Source organism: Balaenoptera acutorostrata, chromosome 13 (genome assembly GCF_949987535.1).
Source record: "Balaenoptera acutorostrata chromosome 13, mBalAcu1.1, whole genome shotgun sequence".
In the NCBI taxonomy this organism is placed as follows: domain Eukaryota; kingdom Metazoa; phylum Chordata; class Mammalia; order Artiodactyla; family Balaenopteridae; genus Balaenoptera; species Balaenoptera acutorostrata.
The window spans coordinates 73,338,147-73,363,908 of NC_080076.1; the positions used below are offsets into that span (position 1 = coordinate 73,338,147).

Below are 25,762 nucleotides of genomic sequence, written 5' to 3' on the forward strand. Positions count from 1 at the left end.
ATGAGTGCTTTTATGAGGCCTCTCTGTGCCCGGATGGTGCTGGGTGGCTGGAGGCCGGGAGCCCTGCTTAACCCACCTCGTCTTCAGGTGGGACACTGGCCTCAATGCACAGTTGAGGGCTGGGCTGGCGGGTCCTGCTGTGTCCTGGTGGCTGGTTGTCCTCCAGCAGGAGCAAGCAGGGCTCTGACAGGCACGGGGTTGGGGGCCATGGGGGCACGTGTTGTGGTTGATGCTCATCTCAGAGGCGTCCTTGGGAAAGCCCCCTCTCTCAGCTTCTCCCACAGCTTTGGGTGTGTGGGAAGGCAGGAGGAGAAGGGGTTGGTGTTGCCAGTGAGGGTTGTTGGTTTGTTTGTTTAATTAACTAAATGCCAAACTTTATTTGGATTTCACTGGTTTTTCTGTGAACGTCCTCTCTGTTCCAGGGTCCAATCGGGGGCACCACGTTGCATTTAGCTGCCATGTCTCCCCAGTCTCCTCTGGTCTGTGACAGTTTCTCAGTCTTTCCTTGTTTTTTGGGTTGTTTTTTTCTAATGACCTTGATGGTCTGGAGGAGTCCTGGCCAGATATCCTGTAGAAAGTCTGCAAATCTGGGTTGGTCTGATGTTTTTCTCATGGCGAGACGGGAGTTATAGGTTTTTGAAAAGAATCCTCAGAGGTGAAGTACCCATCTCATCACATCCCATGGAGGTCCACAAGGTCCACACAACATCACTGGTGATGTGAACTGTCATCACTTGGTGATGTGGTACTTGCCAGCTGTCTCCACTGTGAAGCTGCTGTTTCCCCTTTCTATACTCTGGAAGCAGGTCACTAAATCTAGCCCACTCCAAAGAGGAGATGGGAGATTAAACTCACCTCTGGAAGGTCCCATCTGCACAGGTTTAATGGGGTCCTTCTGTAAGGAAGGTTTTGAATGAGGTTCCTAAGACAAAACCCATCCCAGACCAAGCACCTCCCTCTGCTTGGCTCTTTTCAGCTCTCCGTGTGAGACGATGGCGGTTCTGTCCATCTAGCCCTCCTTGTCTGTCTTTTCCCACTGGTCTTATTCCAAAAAGTTTCTTCAGGTGGATTATGGAAATAAATGCAACCTCCAGAATAAAAATGTGACTAGATGGGGAAATTCAGGAAAAGAAAAAATAAGACAGGACATCCTACGAGGTCTTATAACGTACTTAGAGTTTCCTGCTAAATTCAGCTCTGCACTTCCTGGTAGCCAGAGAAAAGTGGGAAACATCTGTTCCAGGATTCAGAGTGGTCATGAGATAAAGACAAACCAGTTGTTGGGGAGAAGCATAACTTTTCCTGGTATTAAGATCTGAGCAAAATGCCTTTCTCTGCGGCCTCTTTTTTTTTTTCTTTTTTTAATATTTGTTTATTTAGGCTGCACTGGGTCTTAGTTGTGGCACCCAGGATCTTCATTGAGGCATGTTTAGTTGCGGCACGCAGGCTCTTAGTTGCGGCATGGCATGTGGGATCTAGTTCCCCGACCAGGGATTGAACCTGGGCCCCCTGCATTGGGAGTGCAGAGTCTTACCCACTGGACCACCAGAGGAGTCCCATCTGAGCAGCCTCTTGAAAGATGGACGTTGTGTGATATGGAGCAGGGGTGGGGCAAATCTGGCCCACCATCTGCTTTTGTCAATAAAGTTTTATCAGGACAAAGCCACACCCCCTTCATTTACATCATCGATGGCTGCTTTTGTGCTTTTTCACTTATACAGAAACTGTATAAGTTTCAACAGGCTTTACAGCCCACAAAGCCTAAAATAATTACCATCTGGTCCTTGACAGAAAATATTTGCCAATTTCTGATTTAGAGGATAACTCTTAACCACTTCCTGGTTCAGGCTGGTGGGGCAATTCTCAGGGGCAGTAGACGAGAGATGACCCCACCAGAGAGGCAGCACCTAGAGGCTTCTGTGCCTGAGAACTGAGTCTAGTCCCCTCCGTTAGCTTCTAACTTAATTTTACGGTGTAGCATCTATTCCTAAGTCTTACTGGTTGGGGGCAGGTGGTGGCTGGTAATTGCAAGCTGCTCCTTGCTGCATTTCTCAGTATTTATGGTGCTGGCAAAGACTTGTTGGTCCTTTTTGTTTTGGCAGTTCATTGAGCCTGATGTAGGAGAGCAAATTGGTTCTTTTAGAACCAGGGGTGATTTTGTCTCCTAGGGGACGTTTGGTAATACCTGGAAACATTTTTATTTGTCACAGCTGGAGCAGAGGGAGATGATAAGGGGGTCATCACTAGCATCTGTTGAGTAGGAGCCAGGGATGCTGCTCAGCACCCCAGGATGCACAGGACAGTCCCCACAACAAAGGCTTATCTGACCCCTAACGGCGGTAATGCCGTGGTTGAGATGCCCTGTTTTATTTATTTTATTATTATTATTTTTTACTATTTATTTATTTGGTTGAGCTGGGTCTTAGTTGCAGCAGGTGGGCTCCTTACTTGTGGCTCTCCAGCTCCTTAGTTGTGGCATGTGAACTCTTAGTTGCAGCATGCATGTGAGGTTTAGTTCCCTGGCCAGGGATCGAACCCGGGGCCCCTGCATTGGGAGCGTGGAGTCTTAACCACTGCGCCACCAGGGAAGTTCCGAGATACCCTGTTTTAGAAGGAGTGATTTTTCCATCATCCAATTGAGTATCTGATAATATAAGGCTACATTCTGGAAGTACTCGAGAACCCCATGTAAGAGGGACTAGGAGTCTTAGATTTTTCCAGAAGTGCTCTGGAAGGCTTGCTGTTCTCTCCAGATGTTTGCTGTGGGGTGCAGCCTCTCTAGGTGGGCAGGTCATAGTCCTGCCCTCCAAGCTGTTTAAAGGGAATGAGACAGATAGAAAACCATGACATGAAGCAAAACCTGGCAGCTCCCAGGCAGGGGTCAGAGACCCAAAGTAGAGAGACAGTTTCTGTTTGGGGATGGGGGCAGAGTGAGTCAGGGAACGTTTCACTAAGGGAGCAGCATTTGAAACACAGCGTTTGTAGCCTGTGGTGGCGGGGAAGGGCGTCCCAGGTTGGTGGGGCACACAGACAGGATTAAACGCACAGGGTTGACTCGGCTGGAAACAGAGCCGTGGGTGAGCGTGGGCGGGGCATTTTGAGCCAGAGCCCCGGTGCCACGAGTCGGTTCTCAGTTCGGTAGCTCGTGGGGAGACTTGAAAGATTTCAGAGTAATGGAGTGATGGGATTGGAGGTATCCTTTAGGAAGATGAAGCTGGAGTGCTCACAGGTAGGGTGTGTGTGATTTGGGGGGGTCAGTGGGAGCCAGGCGGTGGGGCAGCCATGCCTGAGGGGTCGTGGGAGTTGGCGGAGGGGAGGCCACAGGAGAGGCCTCTCTTTAGAGGTGAAGCTGGAGAAGGGAGCTTCAGATGCACCTGAGCTGTGAACCTGGGCAAATGGGAAGACTGATTGCACCTGCGACAGACGCCAGTGAGGAAGACTGGGGGCCAGGAGAGCTGCTTGTCTCTAACCGTGCTCTCTCCCTTCTCCCAACCCCGAGGAATGATGCTGACTTCTTTACTCCTTTGGTGGGGGTTTTCTTTAGTGTAAATCTTGTGGTTTGAGTCAGGTCCTGGTCCCAGGGGTTCACTGTGCACCTTGGCCTCCCGTGGCCTCGGTTTGGGGCACAGGAATTGCCCCCCGCACTGGCTCCGATCGAAGGGGGCACACGCCACCAGGGTGGTCCCTGGACTCCTTTAGCTCCTCAACCAGGGACTAGTGGGGACTGGGAATGAGAGGAATGGGAAAGACCGTGCGTGTGAATAGCCTGAAAGATTTTTTTTTTCCCTTTGGTGTTAACTTTTAAATCTCCTACAGGTGTCTGTGGACCAGACGGCCACCCCGATGTCAGACAGCACCAGTCTGGGGGTGAGCACAGGCCAGTCCGTGGACAGAGGCAACAGCCAGACCTTTGGGAACTCGCAGAGCTCAGGGGAACAGGGCTTCCCCTCTGCAAACTCCAGTGACAGCAGGTGAGACTCAGAAAGGCCAAACTCATGCTCCTGGGCGGTGGGGCTGGTCTGACCTCAAAGGCTGCAGAGGCTGGGGGTCCGGATCCCAGGCCCAAGGTCTGACTCGGCCACAAGTTATATCTGGGAGCCCAGACAGTCAGTCCTCACCAGCACCTTTTGACAGGGCTAGTGGTCAGTGCCCTGCCTTCCTCACAGGACAGCTAAGAGGTTGCCGCAGAGACACAGAGAAGCATCAGGCACTGTGCAGGAGTGGGCTTCGGGAAGGGGGCCCAGAGCGAACCCGTCCTGCCGCACGGGGCGCCCGTGGCCCGATGCCTTGCCTATATCAGGTGCAGTCAGTCCACGCCACCTGAGGAAATGGACGAACAGTGAATGGGTCCATTATCGTGCCCCAATGTGGCTCTTTTCTTTTCTTTCTTTCTTTCTTTCTTTCTTTTTTTTTTATTTTGGCCGCGCTGTGTGGGATGCGGGATTTTAGTTCCATAACCAGGGATGGAAACCGTGCCCCCTGCGGTGGAAGCGCAGAGTCCTAACCACTCGACTGCCAGGGAAGTCCCTCCATGGCTCTTTTCTTGTTCCTGAATAACCAGGGGAAAAAGAAGCTGCTTGGAGCTCATTTGCTGGAGGAAGTGCCCAGCTTTTAATGCTGTTGTCAAATCTGAGAAACTTCTTTTTTATATCCTTCCCAGCTGCGTTCGGTTTATCGTAATTCTGTCCAGTCTGCTCTTGTTCCCTCACTGCACTGACTGAGTGGTCCTCAGCTAAATGGTCTAAGAGACATGACTTTGGACCTTTCACCTGAGCGCAGAAGGTCATCTGAGGCAGCTCACCTGGCTGGTCCCCGTCAGCGGCCACGCAGTTTCCTTTGCATGTCACACATCCTGTGCTGGTTTTACCTGCATCTCGTCTATACTGGCTGGTAGAGGTGGTCAGTTTGGAGGCAGCCGCAGGCCTGGCCTTGTCTGGCCTCTGTCTTCTCCCCAGGCCCACGTCCCTGCCAAGTCTGGCAGACGCTTCGGCTCCGGCAGCCCAGGGCACAGGAAAGGCGTGCACTTCTCTGCTTCCTCGTTGCTCACGTGGCAGGTTCTCTTCTGCTTTTGGAAGAGGAACTGGGAATGTTTAGGCTGGAGATGAGAAGGCCAAAAACAACATGAATCAGGACCAATGACTGAATTACAGAGAACACACTCCATCTCAACGATAAAGAGCTCCCCAGCAGCTGGTCCTGCCTCAGGGAAGCAAGCTCTCTGCCACTGAAGATGTTCACACAATGGAGCGGCCTCTGTCCAGACTCTTGTCGCGAGGACTCAGGCATTAGTTCACTTCCAGGGTCTTTAGAGTCTTCTTTAACCATGAGATTCTGAAATGCTCCAGTGGGTCCTGGACCCGCCTAGTAGGAAGAGGAGGCTGGGACTGAGGAATGGGAGGGGTTTAAGGAGCTTCCGGATAAGCCCCAGGTTTGGTGTGATGGGTGGCCCTGTGTGTCCCATGCCCAGTAATCTGGGCTCGGTCGCTGAGTATTAAGCATGTTTAAGGGACCATAGTACCATCGAGGAAGAACTCGCGCAGCAGGTGACGGAAAGATCTGGGCGCTGGAGCAGGCAGATGGGATTCAAATGTTGACCCTACGCTTCCCAGCTCTGACCTTCACCAGCTCTTTTCACGTCTCCAAGTTCCAAAGGGTGGATGTTACTGTTACTGTGTTTAGTATGGTCTACCGTTTTGGACTTTGTGGGTGTCAGTCCCATGCACAGTATTTTACACACACTAACCTCAGAGCAACCCTGGAAGACAGGAATAGTATCATCCCCAGCTTTCAGATGGGGAAACTGAGGCCAAGAAAAACCAGAGGCCCTCCAGCTGGTGGTGATGATCCTGGGATTCTGTCCCCTGTGCTCTGACCATGTTACCTAGCATTCTCTGGTGAGATTAAATGATGTGACGTGTGAAAGGCCCAGAGCATTCTTCTAGAGAGATTTCCTGGAAGGGGTCAAGCCTGACAGATTATTCAGAGGGGAGATGCTTATTAAAGGAAGCAAGTTTGGACACAAAACCACTTTGAATCTTTTTTTTTTTTTTTTAAACGTATACACTTTGGAAGCAGGAACATCCCTGTGAGATATCTCCAGGATGTAACTGTCCAGAATTTGCTTGAATGCCTTCAGTGTCCATATCATCCTGGTTTCCAGCTCTGTAAGAAGCAAAGAAAGAGGGTCAAGACTCGGGAATTTCACTCTCCTTCTCTGTATTACAGCTCTCAACAGCTGGCGGCCAGCTCCTTGACGTCCTCCTCCACCCTGGTGGAGATCCTGGAGGCCATGAAGCACCCCTCGTAAGTGGCTTCTCTCATGAATGAGTGCAGCAGTGGGAGGATCCCGTGGCCCAAGCTGGGGTGGTGCTCAGGCAGCGTGGTTTGGTGGGTTTATACCTGACTACTGCTCAGCAGCTGTGAGACCTTGGGCAAGTTACTTGACCTCTCTGAGCCTCTGTTACCTTGTTTGTAAAGTGGGATTATAATGGTTGATTCACAGGATCGATGTGAGGATTGAATGAAATAATCATGTAAATTACCCAGTGTAATGCCCGACAAGCATAGGTGTTCTCTGAAGGCCAGGTTCTCTCCTCCCCCTTCTCCTTTTCCCCTGTAACACCTTCTTCTGTCCTGTCACAGGGATTTCTCTGAGTCTAGGATTAGTGTGGAGAAATTGAGCTGTGGGGATCCTCACTTCAGATATCAAATGCTTTAGTGAGGGTCCCTTCTTTTTTACCTTCTCTTTCTGCTTGTTGCCGCCTTGGAACTCAGGACAGGAGTCCAGCTGCTCCCTGAGCAGAAGGGCCTCTCACCATGCTGCTTTATCAGTGCGGAGGTGGTACACTGGCTGGTGAACAACGTGGACGGGGTGCAGACGCAAGCCATGGCCATCGACATCATGCAGGTAAGACCACAGAGCGGGGGCCTTCGCCAGTAACGAGGTCGCCAGGTGGAGTAAGAGTCTGTTTTTAGTCAGTGTGAGGCCTGTCTGGGATCAACGAATCATAGAGCAGGTCTTGGTTCGAAAGACGCTACTTTACCTTGACTTAAACATCGGGCATAATCTGCCACCGGAACTGAAATGTTTTGGGCAGAATCTGTGCTTTTGAACCTCGGGGGAATCTCTGTGAAGGATCCCCAGGCAGTGCCCTCCCTCTGCCTCAGCATCTTCCTGGCGCCCTGCGCGTCATCTGTCGAGCACTGGGCACAGCAGAGTGGGGTCTGTCCACATCTCATTCGTCCTCCGCCCTGACCAGGCCCCCCGAGCACAGGCCATCCCTTACTGTGCGGTTCCACATCACCAGTGCCTGCTGTGTTGCTTGGAACATGGTAGGCACTGAGCAAGCACTCGCGAATTTAATGACACTGTTCTGAACTGGAATTAAACTCAAGAGGAGGGGAAAGGGAGAGGTCGGTTCACACCGTACTGTCCACACAGAGGCCCCCATGGGGAATCAGTGCCGTTTGATCAATACGTGTCTATATAATAAAATTATTAAAAACATGCGTGAGAATTACATTTCACTAACCATTTATTTCTGGAGAGAGAGGAAGGGGAGTGAGACATGGGAGAATCCATAGAGATTTTTTATTTTTTATTTTATTTTATTTTATTTGGCTGCGCTGCGCAGCTTGCGGGATCTTAGTTCCCCGACCAGGGATCAAACCCACACCCTCGACAGTGAAAGTCCTAACCACTGGACTGCCAGGGAATTCCCGAGATTTTTTTTTTTTTTTTAAACGAAAAGCTCTGAAGTCTGTATAGCAAAAAGTTAAATTAGTTGAAGTTGGCTGATGGTATGACCTGGATTTTCTTTATACTTTTCTGTATGTTTGAAATATCTGATGATACTGTATTATGCATTTGCATTTTATAATGTAATTTACACCAGGCACAGCATTTAACACAGTGCAGTCGTCACAGCTGATGGGGGTGGAGAGTGGGGTCTGAGGGCTGCACCTCTGAGATGTTCCCCTGCAGGAATTTCAGAGCTTCGTTGTCTCTCCTTCTAGAAAATGCTGGAAGAGCAGCTCATCACACACGCCTCTGGCGAAGTCTGGCGGACCTTCATATACGGCTTCTATTTCTACAAGATAGTGATGGACAGAGAGCCTGAGCGAGGTGAGGCGAATTGTTGCCCGTGGGGCAGGTGTTTCCTGGTGACATGCTCCGTTAAATGACGGTGCTTCTCGGGCTCCTCGTGTGATGCTGTCCCCTAAGTTGACGGATCCGTCAGCCTCCTTGAGCATCTGTACTTACTTTGAGCATCACCAGAGTGACAAAGGGTTTCTTAAAGCCACAGTACATTCTTGATGAGCACAGTGTGGATGGAAGATAAACCTAAAAGAGGCTGAGGAAATGCCCGCGGCTCACTTGCTGGTCTCTGTCTTTACTCACAGCGCCCCCGACCCCCACCCAGTGCAGGTGGGTCTGAGTATAACATGACAGCTCTCATCTAACTGAGAGCACTTTTTACTTGCTGGGCCTTCAGACTCCATCTCTTCCCCCAGGAAGACTAGCAAGCTTTCCAAGATAAATTTCAAGTATTTTGTTTTTTAATGAATAAAAGGAATTCCCAGAAGGGGAGCAATTTCCAGCCTGATCAGAGCTGCAGGCACCCAGGGTTCCGACCAGTATCTCCAGTCCCTCCCGAGCGCACAGGGACCTTGGCGGGGAGTGACTCCCACCCTGCAGACAGACGGCTTCTCGGCTTCTGGGCTTCGGGAATCCTCCATCAGATGAAGCGGCTGGTGCCACTCACTGGCGCTCTTATCCAAGCATGTATTGGAAGTGGATCCGTCTAGGTTTTTTCCTCGTAGACACCAAGTGTGTCCATCACCCCTCTTCCCTTAAATTCTGAGTTTGACCAGTAGACACCCACCTTACCTTCAAGGTGAAAAACCCCCAGTTACTGTCACATGCTCTGAAATTAGAGGTCTGAAACCGGGGATAAAATATTTTTTTAATTGAAGGAGAGGTTGCATAACATAAAACTAACCATTTTAGTTATTTATTTATTTGGCTTTTTTTTTTTTTTTTTTTTTTTTGCCGTGGGGCACAGCTTGCGGGATCTTGGTTCCCCTACCAGGGATTGAACCTGGCTGGGCCACTGCAGTGAAAGCACCGAGTCCTAACCACTGGACCACCAAGGAGTTCCCAAAACTAACCATTTTAAAGGGAACAGTTCAGTGGCTTGGAGTATTCTAGGTGTCATGCAACCACCACCTCTATCTAGTTCCAGACCTCTTCCATCGCCCTGAAAGGAAACCCCGTCCTCATTAGGGCTCCCTCCAAAACTCCTCTTCCCCCAGGCCCTGGCCACTACCAGTCAGCTTTCTGTCTCTAAAGACTGGCCTGTTCTGGACATTTCACCCAAGCGGCCTCACGCACTCCGTGGTCTTTTGTGTCTGGCTTGTTAGCGTTGTGTTGGCCGTGAACCGGTGAGAACACGAGAGCTTGCGCTGAGGGCTCCCCCCTCCCCTCTGCCCTTCCCAGTGGCCGTGCAGCAGCCCACTGCCTGGCACACGACGGCGGTGGACGACTTCGCCAGCTTCCAGCGCAAGTGGTTTGAGGTGGCCTTCGTGGCCGAGGAGCTCTTGCACTCGGAGATCCCTGCCTTCCTGTTGCCCTGGCTGCCCAGCCGGCCGGCCTCCTACGCCAGCAGGCACAGCTCCTTCAGCCGCAGCTTCGGGGGCCGGAGTCAGGCGGCTGCGCTTTTAGGTAGGTGCCCAAGCAGGTGGAGCCCGGGGACACGCTGGCGGGTGGCTGAGCAGAGGGGCAGCCAAAGGGGTGGTGCCACGGGAACCAGGGTTAGGGCCCCTGCGGCTGTCACACTGTGACTGTTAGCACCGCAGCTCCTGTGTGGCTTCCACCAGCCTAGTGGGTCGAGCTCATCATTGTCCCAACCAACCAACAGGGCTCAGCAGTTGTCAAATCAGGGAAGGACACTAATCTTCCGTGGACAGGAGGGGACAGACAGTGTGGCCACTTTTCCCAGGAGGCTCAGGACACAGGGGATGTGAGCTGGTGCTCCCTGCTGGTTTAGCTCTTGCCAGAGGCTGTCCCATGACTACAACATCCTAGGACCTCAGAAGAAGAAGGGACCTCAGAGGTGGTCCATTCCAGGCACTCACCCTGTGCGTGACCCTTCTCTCTGCCCTCCTTCCCCAAATGTGCTTACCCCATCAAGGGATACACACTGGGATTCTTCTCTCCCCTCCTCGGTTCCTGCAGCCCTAAGATGGGGTGAACACCTGCTTATTGAACAGTGGTGACCTCTGTTCTCAAGGACCGGACTGATGGGTCGAGATGTGAGCGTCTTTAGAAAATGCGTGCTCTAGGCAGGGCGTCGTGAGATTTCCCTCAAAGGCAGGTTGGAGAGACCCTCAAAACCCTCTGGAAGGAGGGAAGCAAACGTAACATAGGTCGAACTCCAGGGAAATTCCCCATTCTACTTGGTTAGCCCAGAAGTGCCCGGCTAATTGGAATTCTTGCCTAGCTGGTGGAATGGAAACATTACTAGTCGTCACAGTTCCCAGATTCTCAGAGTTGCTCAGAGCCATCGTGGCCAGTGCTTTGTGTGAGAGGCAGGGGACAGACCACCACTTCTCACCAAGGTCCCCACGGGGGTGTGTGCAGGGTCCCAGCCCGTGTGCTGCACTTACCCCTTGGTTAGGGTTACTGCTTCTGGGAAATGCGTCGTCATTTTGGTTCTGGAGGCTATCTTGACAGTTTCTATAGGGACATCCTCATTTCCAGAGTCTTCTCCCGCAGTCGCTGGTACAACCCTCTCGTGACTGCCATCATCTGAAGCTCAGGATGATATTTGTGTCATTTGGTTTAGCTTTGGTTCTTAGTTACTTCAGAAAGTGTGGTCAAAAAGGAAAAGCATATGGGAAAATATGTCCAAAAAAGAGGAAGAGTAGGGGCAAAGAGATTTATGTCTACAGCGGGTAGTTTATCACCCTGGGGTGTTCTTCACCCTGTGCAGGGGTGTCAGGAGGGTCGGTGGTTCTGAAACTAGGCAGAATCTTTCATATGTGCATGTTTTCTGGGAAAACATCCACTTACTAGGTTTTCAATGGCTCCCATGATTGTTATAGTGGAATTTTACTCCATCAGCTTCCTTTCCCACCACCCCTCCCACAGGAAGTGGGTTTCTTTTCCTTTTAAACCCAACACGGCATTATTACAGCTACTTCTCTCCAGTAACACCCCTCCCCCCTCTGTGTTAGGGCATGAGATCCTTCTTCCCAGCATTTTTTCAGGTTAGAACATAGACTTTTACCGTATTGTTTACTTAAGTGAAATTGGTCTATCTGTAGTGTTGAGTCTTTTTCTCAGAAAAAAAATCAACATGATATAGAAGGGGAAGAAGGCCTTTGTATCATTTATGACCTGCTCCCTTTTTCGTTCATTCATTTTGATGTGTTCCTTTTTAGACATTCCTAATTCTCAGTTGGAAGTTAGCAGCAGAAAACTGTTTTGAAATGCCTGACGGTGGCACATGGTCCTGTCTGGCTTGGTCTGTGGTGGCTCCACTTCCCCACCCCTGTCATCCTGTGTTGCTGAGCCGTGAAGCTCAGGGGCATCCGAGACCCTGGAAGAGGCAGCGCTGCTTCCCTTGAGCCAATCCCACGCCTTTTACTTCTCAGCCTTCTCTTGACAGCCCACCGGATCTCAGGCTCAGAAGGGGCTGTAGGGCACCTCGGTCCAAACCCTGATGCTTGAATGTCTTCCGTAGCAGACCTGAGGAGTGGGGAGCCAGCCGCTCTTTGAAAACTCCCACCCACGTGGCACTCACTCCCGAGATCGCTCGTTCTGTCGATGGGCAGAGCTGGTTGTTACCTTTACCTTCACTCCTCTCCCTGAGATACTGTTCTTTCTCTGCCCGTGACACCGATCTCCTCCTCGGGTCTTTGACAACCCCTCTCTGTGACCCGGGTAAAGGATGCTCAGCCTGGGTTTGTCCTTATTCACTGGCCTCGCTGTATCTCCCTATCCCAAGGGGAACACGTCGGTCCTCATGGAAGTCAAGGAGAGATGCAGAGAACTGGCCGGGGGCCGCACCTCAGCTGGGCTCACACCATTGTCAGCATCCTCAGCCCGCTGGCAGTGTCTGCACTGTCACCTCCCCTACTGAGGAGCGAAGCCAGTGGTATCTTGGGCCCGTAACCACTAGGCTGAACAGTGTGCTTCCTCTGCCTTCCTCAGACCAGCCTGTTCTGAACTTGACGTGCCACGTGGGAGAGGAGACGTGTGCAAAGTCACTGCTGGTGTTTTCCGAGTGCCCTTTCTTTTGTGACGGGCTTTTCACCTACAGAGAACACACTGTCCAAGCCCAGAGAGCAAACTTCCTTCCTTGAGTTTGGGCTGTTCAGTAAAGGGTTACTCTGGTGGTGTCAGGAGTCAGGAACACGAGGCAGAGACAGAAACTCGTTTTGATGAGACTTTTAGCACCAGAGCCGCCTAGTTCTTTAACCTTAAGCAGCGTCCGTGGCAGTCTTGGGCAGACCTCCGATGGAGCAGTGGTGATAAGCCCGTGGCTTAAACTGGGAGGAAGGAATAACAGGAGCAGGAGGAAAGGAGGAGAGTCACAAGGGAGGGTGGCCAGAGGAGAAGGCAGGAGGGGGGTCCGAGAGCCCTTCTCATCCACGTTTCACTTGACCCTCCCCTCTCCTCTGCAAAGCAGCTGGACGGGCGCCCCCTCAGTTTGCAGATGAGGAGCCAAACCAGGAGGGGTGGAGCAACGTTCTCAGGGGTGCAGGGCTTGGACGGCAGGGCTTAGGTCTTCCCAGTCCAAGTCGACAGCGTCTCCCACTTTGCACGTTCTGGTTTTGAGAGAATGACGAGCTGTGTACCTCGCAGCTGAGTGTTGGTCTGCCTGGGTCCTGTTCAGCGTCCGAGAGGCAGCTCCACTGCCCCCCCAGCACAAGTTCATTCAAATTGCTGACTCAAGAGCCGTTACTTGTGTGTGATAAAAGCCACTCGGGGGGCTTCCCTGGTGGCGCAGTGGTTGAGAATCTGCCTGCCAATGCAGGGGACACGGGTTCGAGCCCTGGTCTGGGAAGATCCCACATGCCACGGAGCAGCTGGGCCCGTGAGCCACAATTACTGAGCCTGCGTGTCTGGAGCCTGTGCTCCACAACAAGAGAGGCCGCGATAGTGAGAGGCCCGCGCACTGCGATGAAGAGTGGCCCCCGCTTGCCGCAACTAGAGAAAGCCCTCGCACAGAAACGAAGACCCAACACAGCCATAAATAAATTAATTAATTAATTAATTAAAAATTAAAAAAAAAAAAAAGAAATACCTTGAAACATTAAAAAAAAAAAAAAAAAAAAGCCACTCGGGGCTTCTACCTGCAGAACCCAGAACTAAGCTGACCGCCGCAGACAAAGAAATGCCACTGGATTCGAGGGGGCAGGGGAGAAAGAGGGTCCGATCGTAGTTTGCGGAAGCCCCATGTGTGGCAGTGCCCAGTCAGGCGGAGCAGAGCCCTGATCTTCTTACTTCTGAGCCAGCTTCGGGCCTTTAGTCTGGTCAGGAACTTGACAGTCTGACCCATCTCTAAAACACCCCTGTCTTGGTTGAGAAGGATTTCTGAGCAGGAGCCCAGATTGGATGAGCTACTTTGGTGCTGACCTGGCATCCTTGGGCAGCACACGGTTGTTGGGACAGAGCGTTAGCCTTCATTAAGAGGTTTCATTTCTTGAGAAAAGATTATAGAACTATTGCCTTCCTGGGTTGAAACCAGAAAAGCAAGACCTCCTCCTCGCTGTGGTCCGGGCTGCGTGTCCCATCGTGTCCCTTCGTGGTCACTGGAATCGGAAGATCTGGGGCTCAGCCTGGCTGAGGTTCTGACTCTGATCTTGGCCAAGACGTTTTTCCTCCATGGGTTGCTGTTTCCTCATCTGTAAATCAGGAGTTGGATTAGATTAGGGGAAGCGAACTATGGTTTAACCAGCCACATCTGGCCTATCACCTGTTTGTTCATTTGTTTGTTTTATAATAAACTTTATTTTTAGAGCACTTCCAGGTTCACAGCAAAACTGAGCAGAAAGTACAGTTTCCATATACTCCCTGCCCCCCGCAACCTGCACACATGCACAGCCTCCCCTGCTATCACCGGTACCACCGGAGTGGGACATTTGTTACAATCGACGACCCTACACTGACACATCATTATCACCCAAGGCCCATGGTTTCCCTTAGAGTTCACTCTTGGTGCTGTGCATTTTATGGGTTTTGACAAATGTATAATGACGTATATTCACCATTATAATATCATGCAGAGTAGCCTGACTGCCCTAAAAATCCATTTGTTTTTGTAAGTAAAGTTTTACTGGAACACAGCTGCTCCCACTCGTTTAGGTAATATCTAAGGCTGCTTTTGCACTATAACGGCAGCATTGAATAGTTGGAACAGAGACCTTGTAGCCTGCAAAACCTAAAATATTTACTACGTGGACCTTTATGGAAAGCACTTGCCAAGCCCTGGACTAGCTGATTTCCAGGAAGCGTCTGGAATCTGCAGTTTCACATCTGGATGCTCGGTTGTTTGCTCTTCCTCCTCACCTCCTGCCTTCCTTTCCCTCCCCTGGCCACCAACCTCCCCCCCCGCCATGTAGCTGCCACTGTCCCAGAGCAGAGGACCGTGACCCTGGACGTGGACGTGAACAACCGCACAGACCGACTGGAGTGGTGCAGCTGTTACTACCACGGCAACTTCTCACTGAACGCGGCCTTTGAGATCAAGCTGCACTGGATGGCGGTGACCGCCGCTGTGCTCTTTGAGATGGTGAGACCCCCTTATGTGCGGTCGGGCCTGGGTTCACCTGGCAGACGGGCGCGCGGGTGCTCGGTAGAGATTCACGCCACTTAAAAAATTGTTTTCACTTCAGGCTCCTATTACCTTCACCTGGACTGTTGGAATAGCCTCTTTCAAAAAATTAAACATAGTGAAAAATTCAAACAGTCGAAAAGGGTGTATGTAGATCAGGGTTTCTGACCCTTGGTGTGCTACTGACACGTAGGGCCAATGGTTCTGTCATGGGGGGCCTGGCCTGTGCATTGTAGGATGTTGAACAACATCCCTGGCCTCTACCCACCAAATACCAGTAGCATACCCTCCTGTGACAACCAAAAATGTCTCCAGATATTGCTGATGTCCCCAGGGAGGGGGGGGCATTGCCCCCAGTTGAGAATCACTGGTGTAGAGCAAAACGTAACCCTCTCTCCCACCCTCACCCTGTTCCCTGGGACTTCCATCTACTGCCCTGCCACTTTGCTGGTACTTGCAGAGAGATTCTGTGCATATAGAGGCCCTGTTACTTTTACTTTTTTTTGTTTTTTTTTTATTAACAGATATAGTAGCTCAGAATATTTACTATTCTTGTTGTGTTTTTCCTATCACCTATATATCTTCTGTATCAATATAAATAAGTCGGCCTCACTGTTGTTTTTTTTTAATTTGTTTTGCCTCATTTTGGGGGGAAAGTTTTTAAAATAACATTTGTTTCTTAAAAGTTAACATGTGCGTAATAGGAAACTAAAAAAACACAAGAAGTAAAAATCAAAGTCATCCGTAATCACAAGTATTTTACAGTCTGACATGTCCTTCTAGGTCCCGTTTGTGTATCTATGCAACTAAGCATCCATTTTTATGTAATTAAGATTCTACAGTTATGTATCATGTATTTTTTTTTCTGTTTGGCCACACTGTGTGGCATGCGGGATCTTACTTCTCCGACCAGGGATCGAACCAGCGCCCCCGCAGTGGAAGCGCAGACTCTTAACCACTGGACCACCAGGGAAGTCCCTGTATCATGTTTTTTTTTTTTTTTTTTTTTAATTAATTTATTTATTTGGCTGTGTTGGGTCTTCGTTTTCTATGCGAGGGCTTCCTCTAGTTGCGGGGAGCGAGGGCCACTCTTCATCGCGATGCGCGGGCCTCTCACTATCGCGGCCTCTCGTTACAGAGCACAGGCTCCAGACGCGCAGGCTCAGTAGTTGTGGCTCACGGGCCTAGTTGCTCCGCGGCATGTGGGATCTTCCCAGGCCAGGGCTCGAACCCGTGTCCCCTGCATTGGCAGGCAGACTCTCAACCACTGCGCCACCAGGGAAGCCCTCATGTTTTTTTTATACATCATGAATATTTACCATTTCAAAGTTCCAAAGCTACCTGAGTATTTTGGTAACCAAGAATACACTACATCAGCTCAATTTGGAAGACATTGCCTCATTATTTTTAAGGGCTGCAGAATACTCTGTTGCTTGTTTGTATCATAGTTTATCTACTCAATCCTCTGTTCGTGAACATCACTGCTTTTAACTCTGGTTCTCTACAGGGGTGGGGGAGGTGTGTGGTTGTGACCTCTTAGGAGCATATTTGGCATATCTGGAGACATTTTTACTTGCCCCAAATGGTGGGGGTGCCCCTGGGGTCTAGCAGGTGGTGGGGAGACCAGGGATGTAGCCCATCATCCTATAGCACAGAGCACAACACAGCCTCTAAGGCAAAGACTCCCCCAGCCCCAGTGTCTTGAGTGCCAAAGCTGAGAAGCCCTGTTTCAGCTGGTCTCCTGCCTGTTTCTGCTTCTAGTCCGCCCTGGTGCAGCTGCCTCCTCAGGTCACTCATTGCTCCTGGCCACCCCCCATCCCAGGCTGTGTGTCTAAAATAAATGCTCCTTAGCCGAGCTGTCAGTGTCTTCCAGGAGCCCTCTTGAGCCATCTTTACAGTCTCCTACTCTTTTTTATATGCTTTCTCCTTCAGCCCCAAAGAGTATTTCTCAATGGCTTCAACTGAGTCCCACGCCCCTCCAACACTGGCCCAAACATCTCATTGCACAGCTGAAAGCAGCTGGAAAGTTCAAAAAGAGTTTGTGAAGAGCCTAGGAGATGACCAAAGGGAAAGGAGCACAGTGTCGGCTGGCAACGTACAGGTTTTTTTGTCCGGGGCTCAAAAGCCTAGTTTTATCCCCATAAGATGTGGGAGAGATTGGTCCATGTCTCTGTCTGCCCAGCCCCTGTCTGCCTCCAAATGGCATTACTGTCTTTGAGGACCCCTCCCATGGAGACACTCCCATCCAGGGAACATTGTTAAGGTCCAAATCAAAAAAGACGCCCAGCTGCCCATTCCGCTCAGCTTGCAGGGGACACCAGCTCGTCCCCAGCGGGTCAGCGCCGGGATGACCACTCCCTCCAGCCAGAACTAACCCTCTGGCCCTGTGCGATAGCATCCTCCTCAGAAGCCCCACCAGGTGACCCTGTCTCAGAACCACACAGCCACAGTGTTCTCTCTCACTCACACACAAACACACACACGCACGCACACACACACACACAGATATAGTTTGGCAGGAAGAAGAGTATTTATTTCCTCAGAGGAGTTTAGCATCCATCTTTTAAAAAGTACACTTTTCACATCAATTCATGTAAAACCCACTGAAAGCTGCTCGTATTTTTATCATGATTTTATTAAGTTTTTAAGAATCTCGAGTGTAGGTTAAGTATTATTTTAAGGCCATGTCCACATTTGTTATAAATCACATTTTATTTAGATAAATATTACATAAGCCTTAGAAATTACTTGGTCAAGCAGAGACCTTGGTGTTTTGGTCATGGTTAGGAGTGTTCCTGGGAGAAAAGCTAAGAGTGGGGAAGGTTTGTCGTTAAGCCCCAGTAACTTTCATTCTCGGTCAGTCTTCAGACAGATGGCGTTTGGGAGCTTGCAGAGAGCAGCTCTCATTCTGCGAGGTCAGCGCTTGTCACTTTTGGCCAAAGGCCACCATGATCATCTTGCAGCCCGCGTCTTGTCCCTCTCAGCCAGCCTGAGTGGATTGTTTTCCTATTTGATACTTTGGACTTAGTAAATTTTTGATAAAGGACAAAATTAGAAGGACTTAACCTATATCCTGTGACTTTCCTCCAACATCCTATGGAGCAAGAAGAGGCAGGACATAGCTCTCCCTAGTCTGTTCCTCCCGAAAGAGACCCTGAAGTTGCAGAAGCTCAGGCTGTGAGGAGGAGCCATGCGCTTACCTCCCAGTCTTTCAAGGATTCACAGGAGGTTCAACTGTGTTTCTTCCTCCCAGGGTGGGTCTGGAGCCGGCGGACATTAATCAATGAACGTGTGGATCAATACGCAGGCCATCACTCGGGTGGCTTCGCTCCTCAGGAAGTTACTTCTCTTGTTAGAGTGAACTTGGAGGTGACGCTGTGTGTTTCTGTGCTTCCCACCAGGTCCAAGGTTGGCATCGCAAGGCCACCTCCTGTGGCTTTTTGTTGGTGCCGGTTTTGGAGGGTCCCTTTGCACTGCCCAGTTACCTGTACGGCGACCCGCTCCGGGCCCAGCTCTTCATCCCGCTCAACATCAGCTGCCTGCTCAAGGAGGGCAACGAGCACCTGTTTGACAGTAAGAGACACCCCTCTCCGGAGGGCCTGTCACCCGCGTAGACCCTTCCCCCAGGGTCGCCTCTCTAGGCGCCTGGAGGCCAGCTTTTTTTTTTTTTTTTTTTCAATTTGGTAAAATGGAGGCCAGCTTTTCATGGGCCAGTGAAAAGAAGGAGCCTTGTAGACAGGGGGCCAGAGGTTTTTTTGGTTTGTTTGTTTTTTATGAATTAATTAATTGATTGATTGATTGATTGATTGGCTGCGTTGGGTCTTCGTTGCTGTGCGCGGGCTTTCTCTTCATTGCAGTGTGCAGGCTTCTCATTGCGGTGGCCCCGCCTTGTTGCAGAGCACAGGCTCTAGGCACGCAGGCTGCAGTAGTTGTGGCACACAGGCTCAGTAGTTGTTGCTTGCAGGCTCCAGAGTGCAGGCTCAGTATTCGTGGCACACGGGCCTAGTTTCTCCATGGCATGTGGGATCCTCCTGGACCAGGGCTCGAACCCGTGTCCCCTGCACTGGCAGGCGAGTTCCCAACCACTGCACCACCAGGGAAGTGCTGGGGCCAGAGTTTTAATCCTGGTTCTTCACTTAGTGGCTGAGCAACCCTGGACAAGTCACTTAATGTCTCTGAGCCTCAAATGCCTTATTCCTAAAATGGGGGCGACCAGAGCTGCCTCACTAGCTCAGGAAGACCCTCGTAAGGCCTGGAGGGGACGGTGGGTGGGAGAGGGCACTGTGCTCTGTAAATCTTGAGCAGCACCAGGCTTCTCCCTACACCCTCCTCCCTCTGCTCCAGCCTTACTGGTTTGGGCGGCACGAATCTGATCCTCACTGGAGGCTTGGATCTGCTACTCCATGAGAAAAGGCCGGAAATGGGAGGCATTGAAAGCAAAAACAGGACACAGTGTGCTGTTGTGCAAAGCTGAGATGCGTCAGCACCTGGAGGACGCGGGACCCCCCTCAGAGTGCTTCCCCAGAATGGAGACCATGGGGCCGACCCCACCCGCTGCTCCACCCTCGTCCACCAGACTCTGAGGGCAGGTGTAGACAGATGGAGGGATGAGCTGCCTTCACACAGCACGGACTTTTCATCACCAAGCACTCATTTCGATGAGCATGTAATTAGCTCCTCCAAAGCACCCCATGAGCTCATGGATGATCTTTTTATAATGAAAAGCTAGAGTCGCTGCTGGTGTGTCAGAGCCCTGTAGATTCTCAGGCGTAGAAATTATCAGTGTGGAGAAAAAAACTTTTGAGGTGAAGGAGATGCTTTTTCCTGAGTTCTTATGAGTCTGTGCTGTGTTTGGTGGCAGAGAAACGGCCCCCCCATCCCCAGGGTGCAAAGAGCTTTTGTTCCGAAGGCCCACCTGTACATTCTTTACATCTTGGAAGACATTTTTGTATAGACACAATGTTTTAAGTGATAGTTGGGATTCCAGGTGAGCCCCACGGCCCCTGGAGGCTGAAGATCCCGGGATCTTTAGGGTTTACAAAGCACCCCCCAACCCCCCCCACACACACGTTCTCGTTTACCCTCACGGTGTGGCCGAGGGGGGACTGTTTTTTGCCATCCTGAAATGGCAGGTGATTATGTCTGCGTCTGATGACTTTAAGCCAGGCACCGCCTCCTATTGCTGTTTTTAATATGTTGAGGGGAAGGCGAGATCTCCCTCCATACCACCCAAAGACTCTTCTGGGGTTTTCCACCTTCGCTGTAACAGCACAGGGGTGCTCGCAGGGCTGGCACTAGAGGACATTTCTGTGTGAACCGATGGTTTTCCCTGCCGGTTGTAACCCAGTCTTCAAGACCAGCATCCTCTGTTGGTTGCCATGGTTACGGCTGACCGAAAGGAGTCCTAGTTGAAAGGAATAAAGACTTGAACCTAAAAATCAATTTTCTTGCTTCTGTGCCACCTCTCTTCCTGTTATCTCCCATTCTGATAACAGGGAATTCAAAATCTTAAAAATCTGACAAGAATACGCTGTGTCTGTTTTTATCTGTTAAAGACAAAGTCTTTTCTCTTTTCTGCTCTTTGGTTACCCGGAATCCTCAAATCTATCCTAGATATAAAATTCCAAATACGGAAAGAGCAACAAAGCCCCTGCGGGCATCCCTGGCCTCTCGGACGAGGTCTCGTGTGTTTGCTGCCCCAGCAGTACCTTGATCCCGAGAGCAGCCCTGGCCTGTTGCCTCTTATGTGTGACAGCTGCCTCAGCCCTGCCACCTCCTCACCCTGCTCCTGCTCTCACACCAGCCAGGCTGCAGCACGAAGTGGGCGGTGGGGGCGGGCACTCATCTGCCCCGCCCCCTTCCCCTCCCCTCCCCAGCTGATCACGTTTCCAAAAATCATTTTATATTGATTTGCTTCAATTTCCCCACCCCTAAAATGGAAGACTGGGAATTTTTTTTTTTTCCTCCTTAGAAGCAAATAACATGCATTTCAAGCTTATCTTTTGGTTGTATTTTAACATCCTGCTCCTTTCCGCTTTTGGCACAGACGGTCATTAGAATGAGTCTCATACCAAGTTCTGGTAGCTCACACTGGTCGCTGAGGACTCATATTCCTCTCCTTTCTAGACCCTGATGGAGCTTGAGGACTGTTACTGTCTTTAGGATATCCCTCCTTGGGGTGGAGGCTGGTGCTTCTGAAAGCAGGTGGTGTGAAAAAGCAGAGCTCAGGCTCAAGGGGGGAGCACTGCCAAGAGTAGTGAAGGATACCCAAGGCTGGACCCAGGGAGATTTTCAAATCTTGGAATCACAACTCGGCATTTATTCTTTTTTCCTTTTAGGCTTTGAACCAGAAACATACTGGGACCGAATGCACCTTTTCCAGGAAGCCATCGCACACAGGTTTGTCCCTTAGCAAGAGGGAAGCGTGGGGAGGCATCATTGTTGGTCTCAAATAGCAGTTACCACAGTGAAGCCCAGTTCATTCCCTTTCTGGGGAGATGGACCCAGTCCACCAGTGACAGCCAGTGACAGATTCACTGCTTATCTCCGACTGGTCCCTCTGCCTTGGTTTCAGAGATGAGCACCACCTGTCCAGTTCCTGGAGCTGTAGTTTTTCAGACTTGCTTCCCTCTTCTTCTAGTTTGTAGGAGAGCAGAGAGCTCTCTCCTCAGCCTCCTACAAGACCTGGAGCCAAACTCTCCAGGAGATGAAAAACTGTAGAATCTGTCAGGAGCCTCCTGACACATGTTGAGAAGACAATGAATGGTTAAAAAGCAATAGATATGTTCAGTAGATATTTACTGGTACCTAATATGTATAGCAGGGAGAGCCTTTCCTAGGCTTAGCTGTACCCCCCAGGCCGGTCCAGCTGTGTCTCTAGAACATCACTAACTCAGTGTCCGGTTGCTGCCTTGTGTTATTCATAGAAAATCAGAGCCTCCTGTGCCTGCTTCAGTGTCATATCATCTTGTTCAGGCGCCTTCAGCTGTCCCTGCCCCACCTGGCACACCCCCTCCGTGCACAGCCCCCCACCAACCACAGGATAAAGTCCGGAATCTTCGGCCTCCCCCACCCAAGCCGGCCCAGGCCTGCCTTAGACCTTACTCAGCCCTTTTCTTCGATGCTTGGTAAAGGCTGTGAAATGAATGCCAGGGCACCTGACTTCCTCCGTCCAGGAGGAGGGGGTGCAATTCGGGGCGGTCAATGAAGAGGTCAGTGGGAAAGGACTTTGATGTGGGAAGTGGACAGGCCTGGTTCACCTCAGCCTCCACCGGCATCTGGCTGAGGAACCGTGAGGTGCTTTGCCTTCGAGTTCTCCCCCTTCACAGGGTTGTTAGGAGGGTTCCCTGACGTTCCCAGCACCTATTAGGACCCCAGGAGATGGTAGTTATTATTAGGAAGACGAGTTTGTCAGCAGGTCCTGCTGATCCACACTGAGTAAGTAGAGAGCCTTGATTGGAAAGTAGAGAGGAAGAAGGGCAGACCCCAGAGCCGCTCCTGCATGTGCTAGAACCAGCTGACAGTGATGAGCTGGCAGTGCCCATCAGCCGATCTGTTTAATTTATGTGTCTGACTTCACATGTTCTTCAGTAAGTAATTATCAAGTGCCCATGTAAAGCCAGCAGCTTCTGTAGAGGATGCAACACAGCACCTCCCTGGAGCTCAGTCCAGGAAGGGAGACAGGGTTTTCCCTGCTTTAGTTCTGCCTCATCACAGGCTTCATTACATAAACCCCTCAGACTCAGGGCAGGGGCCATATCTACCAATGCATCCTTTACAGCACTTAGCAGGTAGAGTGTAATATATGCACTTTGTGGAAATAAAAAAACCAGGAATAGAACAAGCCATGGATGAAAAATGGCCCCTCCTGCCTGTTTCCAGAACACAGCGAGGCAGGGTCCCAGCTTTCCTCGCCTTAAGGAAAGGACTCCAGTTATGATATTTCTCAGCGCAAGGCCTTTATTGAGAACTACTGTGTGCTTAGTGTGGGAGAACAGAGGAAGGGGAGAGGGGCCCGGCTCAGCAGAGTTAAGATAAGGGCCTTCCCCGGGGGAGCTGACAGTCTTGGGGGTGGGCGCAGGGGGGAGGGCCGATGCGAGGGAGTGGGGGGGTGGCTGGGTGGAGATGAAGGCTGGATGAGGGAGAGCTGGGCAGGTGAGAGGCTCTCAGCACCCAGAGAGGAAAGGGGGCCGGGGTGGTGGGAAGTGGTGAGGACAGTGAGAAGCAGCCTGAACGTTCCACCCGAAAGAGACTTTCCAGATCCCTTGGCCGTCGGAGAGTCGTGTTAGCCACACTCTCGCTCCCCCGAGCGCGCCCCCCTGCCCCCCACCGTGTCCCTGTAGCCCAGGGGCCCCTCATCGGCCTGTCTCCCTGTCCTTCCCTTAGGTTTGGGTTTGTTCAAGATAAATATTCTGCCTCTGCTTTCAACTTCCCTGCTGAGACCAAGCCTCAGTATATCCACGTCACAGGTGAGGCGCTCCAGTTGCAGCGTGGACGGGGTGGGGTTGGGGGAGGCTGAGGTAGGACCGGGAGCCCCGGGGGTGGGGACGGGGGGCCTGGCCCGGGCACCCTCCCTCCCTCCTTCCCGGCACTGTGACCTGGCCCCTGTCCCCACAGGCACGGTGTTCCTGCAGCTGCCCTACTCCAAGCGCAAGTTCTCGGGGCAGCCACGGCGGCGCCGCAACTCCACCAGCTCCACCAGCCAGAGCCTGTTCTGCGAGGAGAGGGTGGGCTACAGCTGGGCCTACAACACCATGCTGACCAAGACCTGGCGCTCCAGTGCCACCGGCGACGAGAGATTTGCTGACCGGCTGCTGAAGGACTTCACGGACTTCTGCGTCAACCGTGACAACCGGCTGGTGACCTTCTGGACGAGCTGCCTGGAGAAGATGCACGCCAGCGCCCCGTGACGGGCGGGGGGCGAGGGGCCGGGGGATACTGTCCTGCTGCTGATGGTACTCGGTGGGGTCAGGCAGGCTCGGGTGGTGGGGGCTGTGGGTGCTGCTTGGCCCCCGCCAGCCTCCATCTGCTCCAGGAGGAAGACTGCGGAAGCCTCCGGCACCCGGGAGCAGGTGGGAGGGCGCCCCCGTGCATGTCCTCAGCAACAGACTGGCTCCCGTGAGCGTCCTTTCCTTCGTCATCCGCAGGTACTTCCCGCTCAGGAGGAGTGTGCAAAGGATGTAAGATAACTTTGTGAAATAATGTACCATAGGCTCACACCAACTGTATATACCTGTACAGAGCAGAAACGGGAATAAACTGGCCCGTGTGGCATCTCTGTCCCCAGCCTGGTCCCGGGCAGCAAGCAATCCTGTCTTCGGCTGGGCAGTCGTGCCCTGTCGCTGGGGCCCTGGAGGCCGATGAGACGGCCACAGACGCTGGGGAGGACTCCAGAATTCACTTGGGGGTCTGGCTGTGAGTTTACTGAAAGGTTTCTCTTCACGGGCCCTCGGGCAGGAGAGGAGAGTTCCGGGCAGGCCTCATGAGCAGACAGGACGAGGTGCTGGGATCCCGCGGGCCTGGTTGTGGGAGGCGAGTCTTGCTAAGTAGGTGAGCGTGGCATGGCGCGCAGATGTCACGGCATTCCGAAAAAAATCCAAGGAAGCCTCTGTTGACTCTGGATGAGGTTAGGACCCACTGCTCGATGGGATTAGACTCAGCATGGTCCTCAACCTCAGCCCCGCCCTCACTGGCCAGGGAGTAGAGGGTGGGGGGACCTGACAGCTCTCACCACTTCCCCTCCCGCCACTTCTCCTCCACCCCGAGTTAATCACAAGCCCTATTGATCTACCACCTCAATGGCCTGCAAGTCCGTCCCCCTCTCCCAGGATCCCTGCAGCCGCTCTCAGCCTGGCCCTCACTTCCTCTTCCTCCTCCTGCATGGCTAGGAGCACCTCCCACCTGGTCTCTGCTTTCCCTCCAGGCCCTTCTCCACTCGGCATTCACCACTCTGATTGTGCCCCCCACCTATTTAGACCTCCCCCCCACATCCCTCCTCCCGCTGCTCCACACCTCCTTCCACCCACTTGTCCAAGACCGAATCTGGGAGTCAAACTCAGTCCTCCTCCTCCATCAGACTCCCACCTGTCCCTCAGGCCCGCCCACCACCTCCCTCCCTCCCTGCTGCCCAAGTGCGGATCCCGGCCTTTGGGGAGGGCACGGTTTGGTTAGACTCGGAGGACGTGTGCGGATCGCAAGGCCACCACCGGGTGTAAGGATGTGATAGCCATTAGTTGGTGGAAAGAGAAAAGCAGTGGGCTTGGGCCCAAGAGGACCTGGCTTTAAATTCCAGCCCTGCCATCTCTTAGCTGTGAGAACCAGGGGTGGTTCTGTCTCTTGAGCCTGTTTCCTCCCCTATTAAATAGGGATGGTGTGGCCTCAGCTTCCTCCCCAGCCCCCACCCGGACACACACACCTGCGAGCACGCCTCTGAGTATTTCTCTTTTTCTGTGCTTGCGACACTGTCATTATTTGCTGACCCGTTTCAGCTCACTTGCTGGGACTTTCTTCTGGCACATTCTTCAGCTAATGAGAGAGGAGTGAATTGGTGAGATCAAGGGAGCTGGTGCACGCTGCAGGGCCCCTCACAGGGTCCAGCATGTAGGAGGGACACAAGAACTGTGAGAAAGACCTTGAAGGGATCCCCGGTCTGCCTTCCTAAATTGACTCCTGGAAGGCACTCATTCGTGTTGAGAAGTGACACCATTGAGTCCCCGACACATGCGTGACATGCCTTGGGTCACCCCACCGCGGGTGGAGATGAGGCTGGTCCCATAAGGCAAGAGCCCCAGAGCAGGGGGTTCTTAGAGATCTGGTCCAACCTCTTCATTTTCTCCCAGATAAGAAGACAGTGACCTGCCCCAGGCTCAGGGTGGGATCAGCAGGAGGACCCAGGACCTCCGGCTCCTGGCCTAGTACCT

General features: G+C 51.9%; 1 protein-coding gene across 8 annotated transcripts in view; it reads left to right on the forward strand.

The window, feature by feature from the left end:
• DEPDC5 (DEP domain containing 5, GATOR1 subcomplex subunit) overlaps nucleotides 1-24,128 on the forward strand; it is a 92,558-nt gene extending 68,430 nt beyond the window's left edge. For 7 of the 8 annotated variants that reach the window (XM_057527222.1, XM_007170627.2, XM_007170625.2 and 4 more), the window contains 10 exons: nucleotides 3,817-3,971; nucleotides 6,226-6,303; nucleotides 6,775-6,907; nucleotides 8,017-8,125; nucleotides 9,500-9,724; nucleotides 14,632-14,801; nucleotides 18,245-18,416; nucleotides 21,182-21,242; nucleotides 23,229-23,311; nucleotides 23,460-24,128. In XM_057527222.1, coding sequence (XP_057383205.1) covers nucleotides 3,817-3,971; nucleotides 6,226-6,303; nucleotides 6,775-6,907; nucleotides 8,017-8,125; nucleotides 9,500-9,724; nucleotides 14,632-14,801; nucleotides 18,245-18,416; nucleotides 21,182-21,242; nucleotides 23,229-23,311; nucleotides 23,460-23,752 — 1,479 coding nt within the window. In that variant the 3' untranslated portion in view covers nucleotides 23,753-24,128. The remainder of the gene's footprint in view (nucleotides 1-3,816; nucleotides 3,972-6,225; nucleotides 6,304-6,774; nucleotides 6,908-8,016; nucleotides 8,126-9,499; nucleotides 9,725-14,631; nucleotides 14,802-18,244; nucleotides 18,417-21,181; nucleotides 21,243-23,228; nucleotides 23,312-23,459) is intronic. The other variant, XM_007170631.2, reaches the window with a different exon arrangement.
• The last annotated feature ends 1,634 nt before the right edge of the window (nucleotides 24,129-25,762 follow it).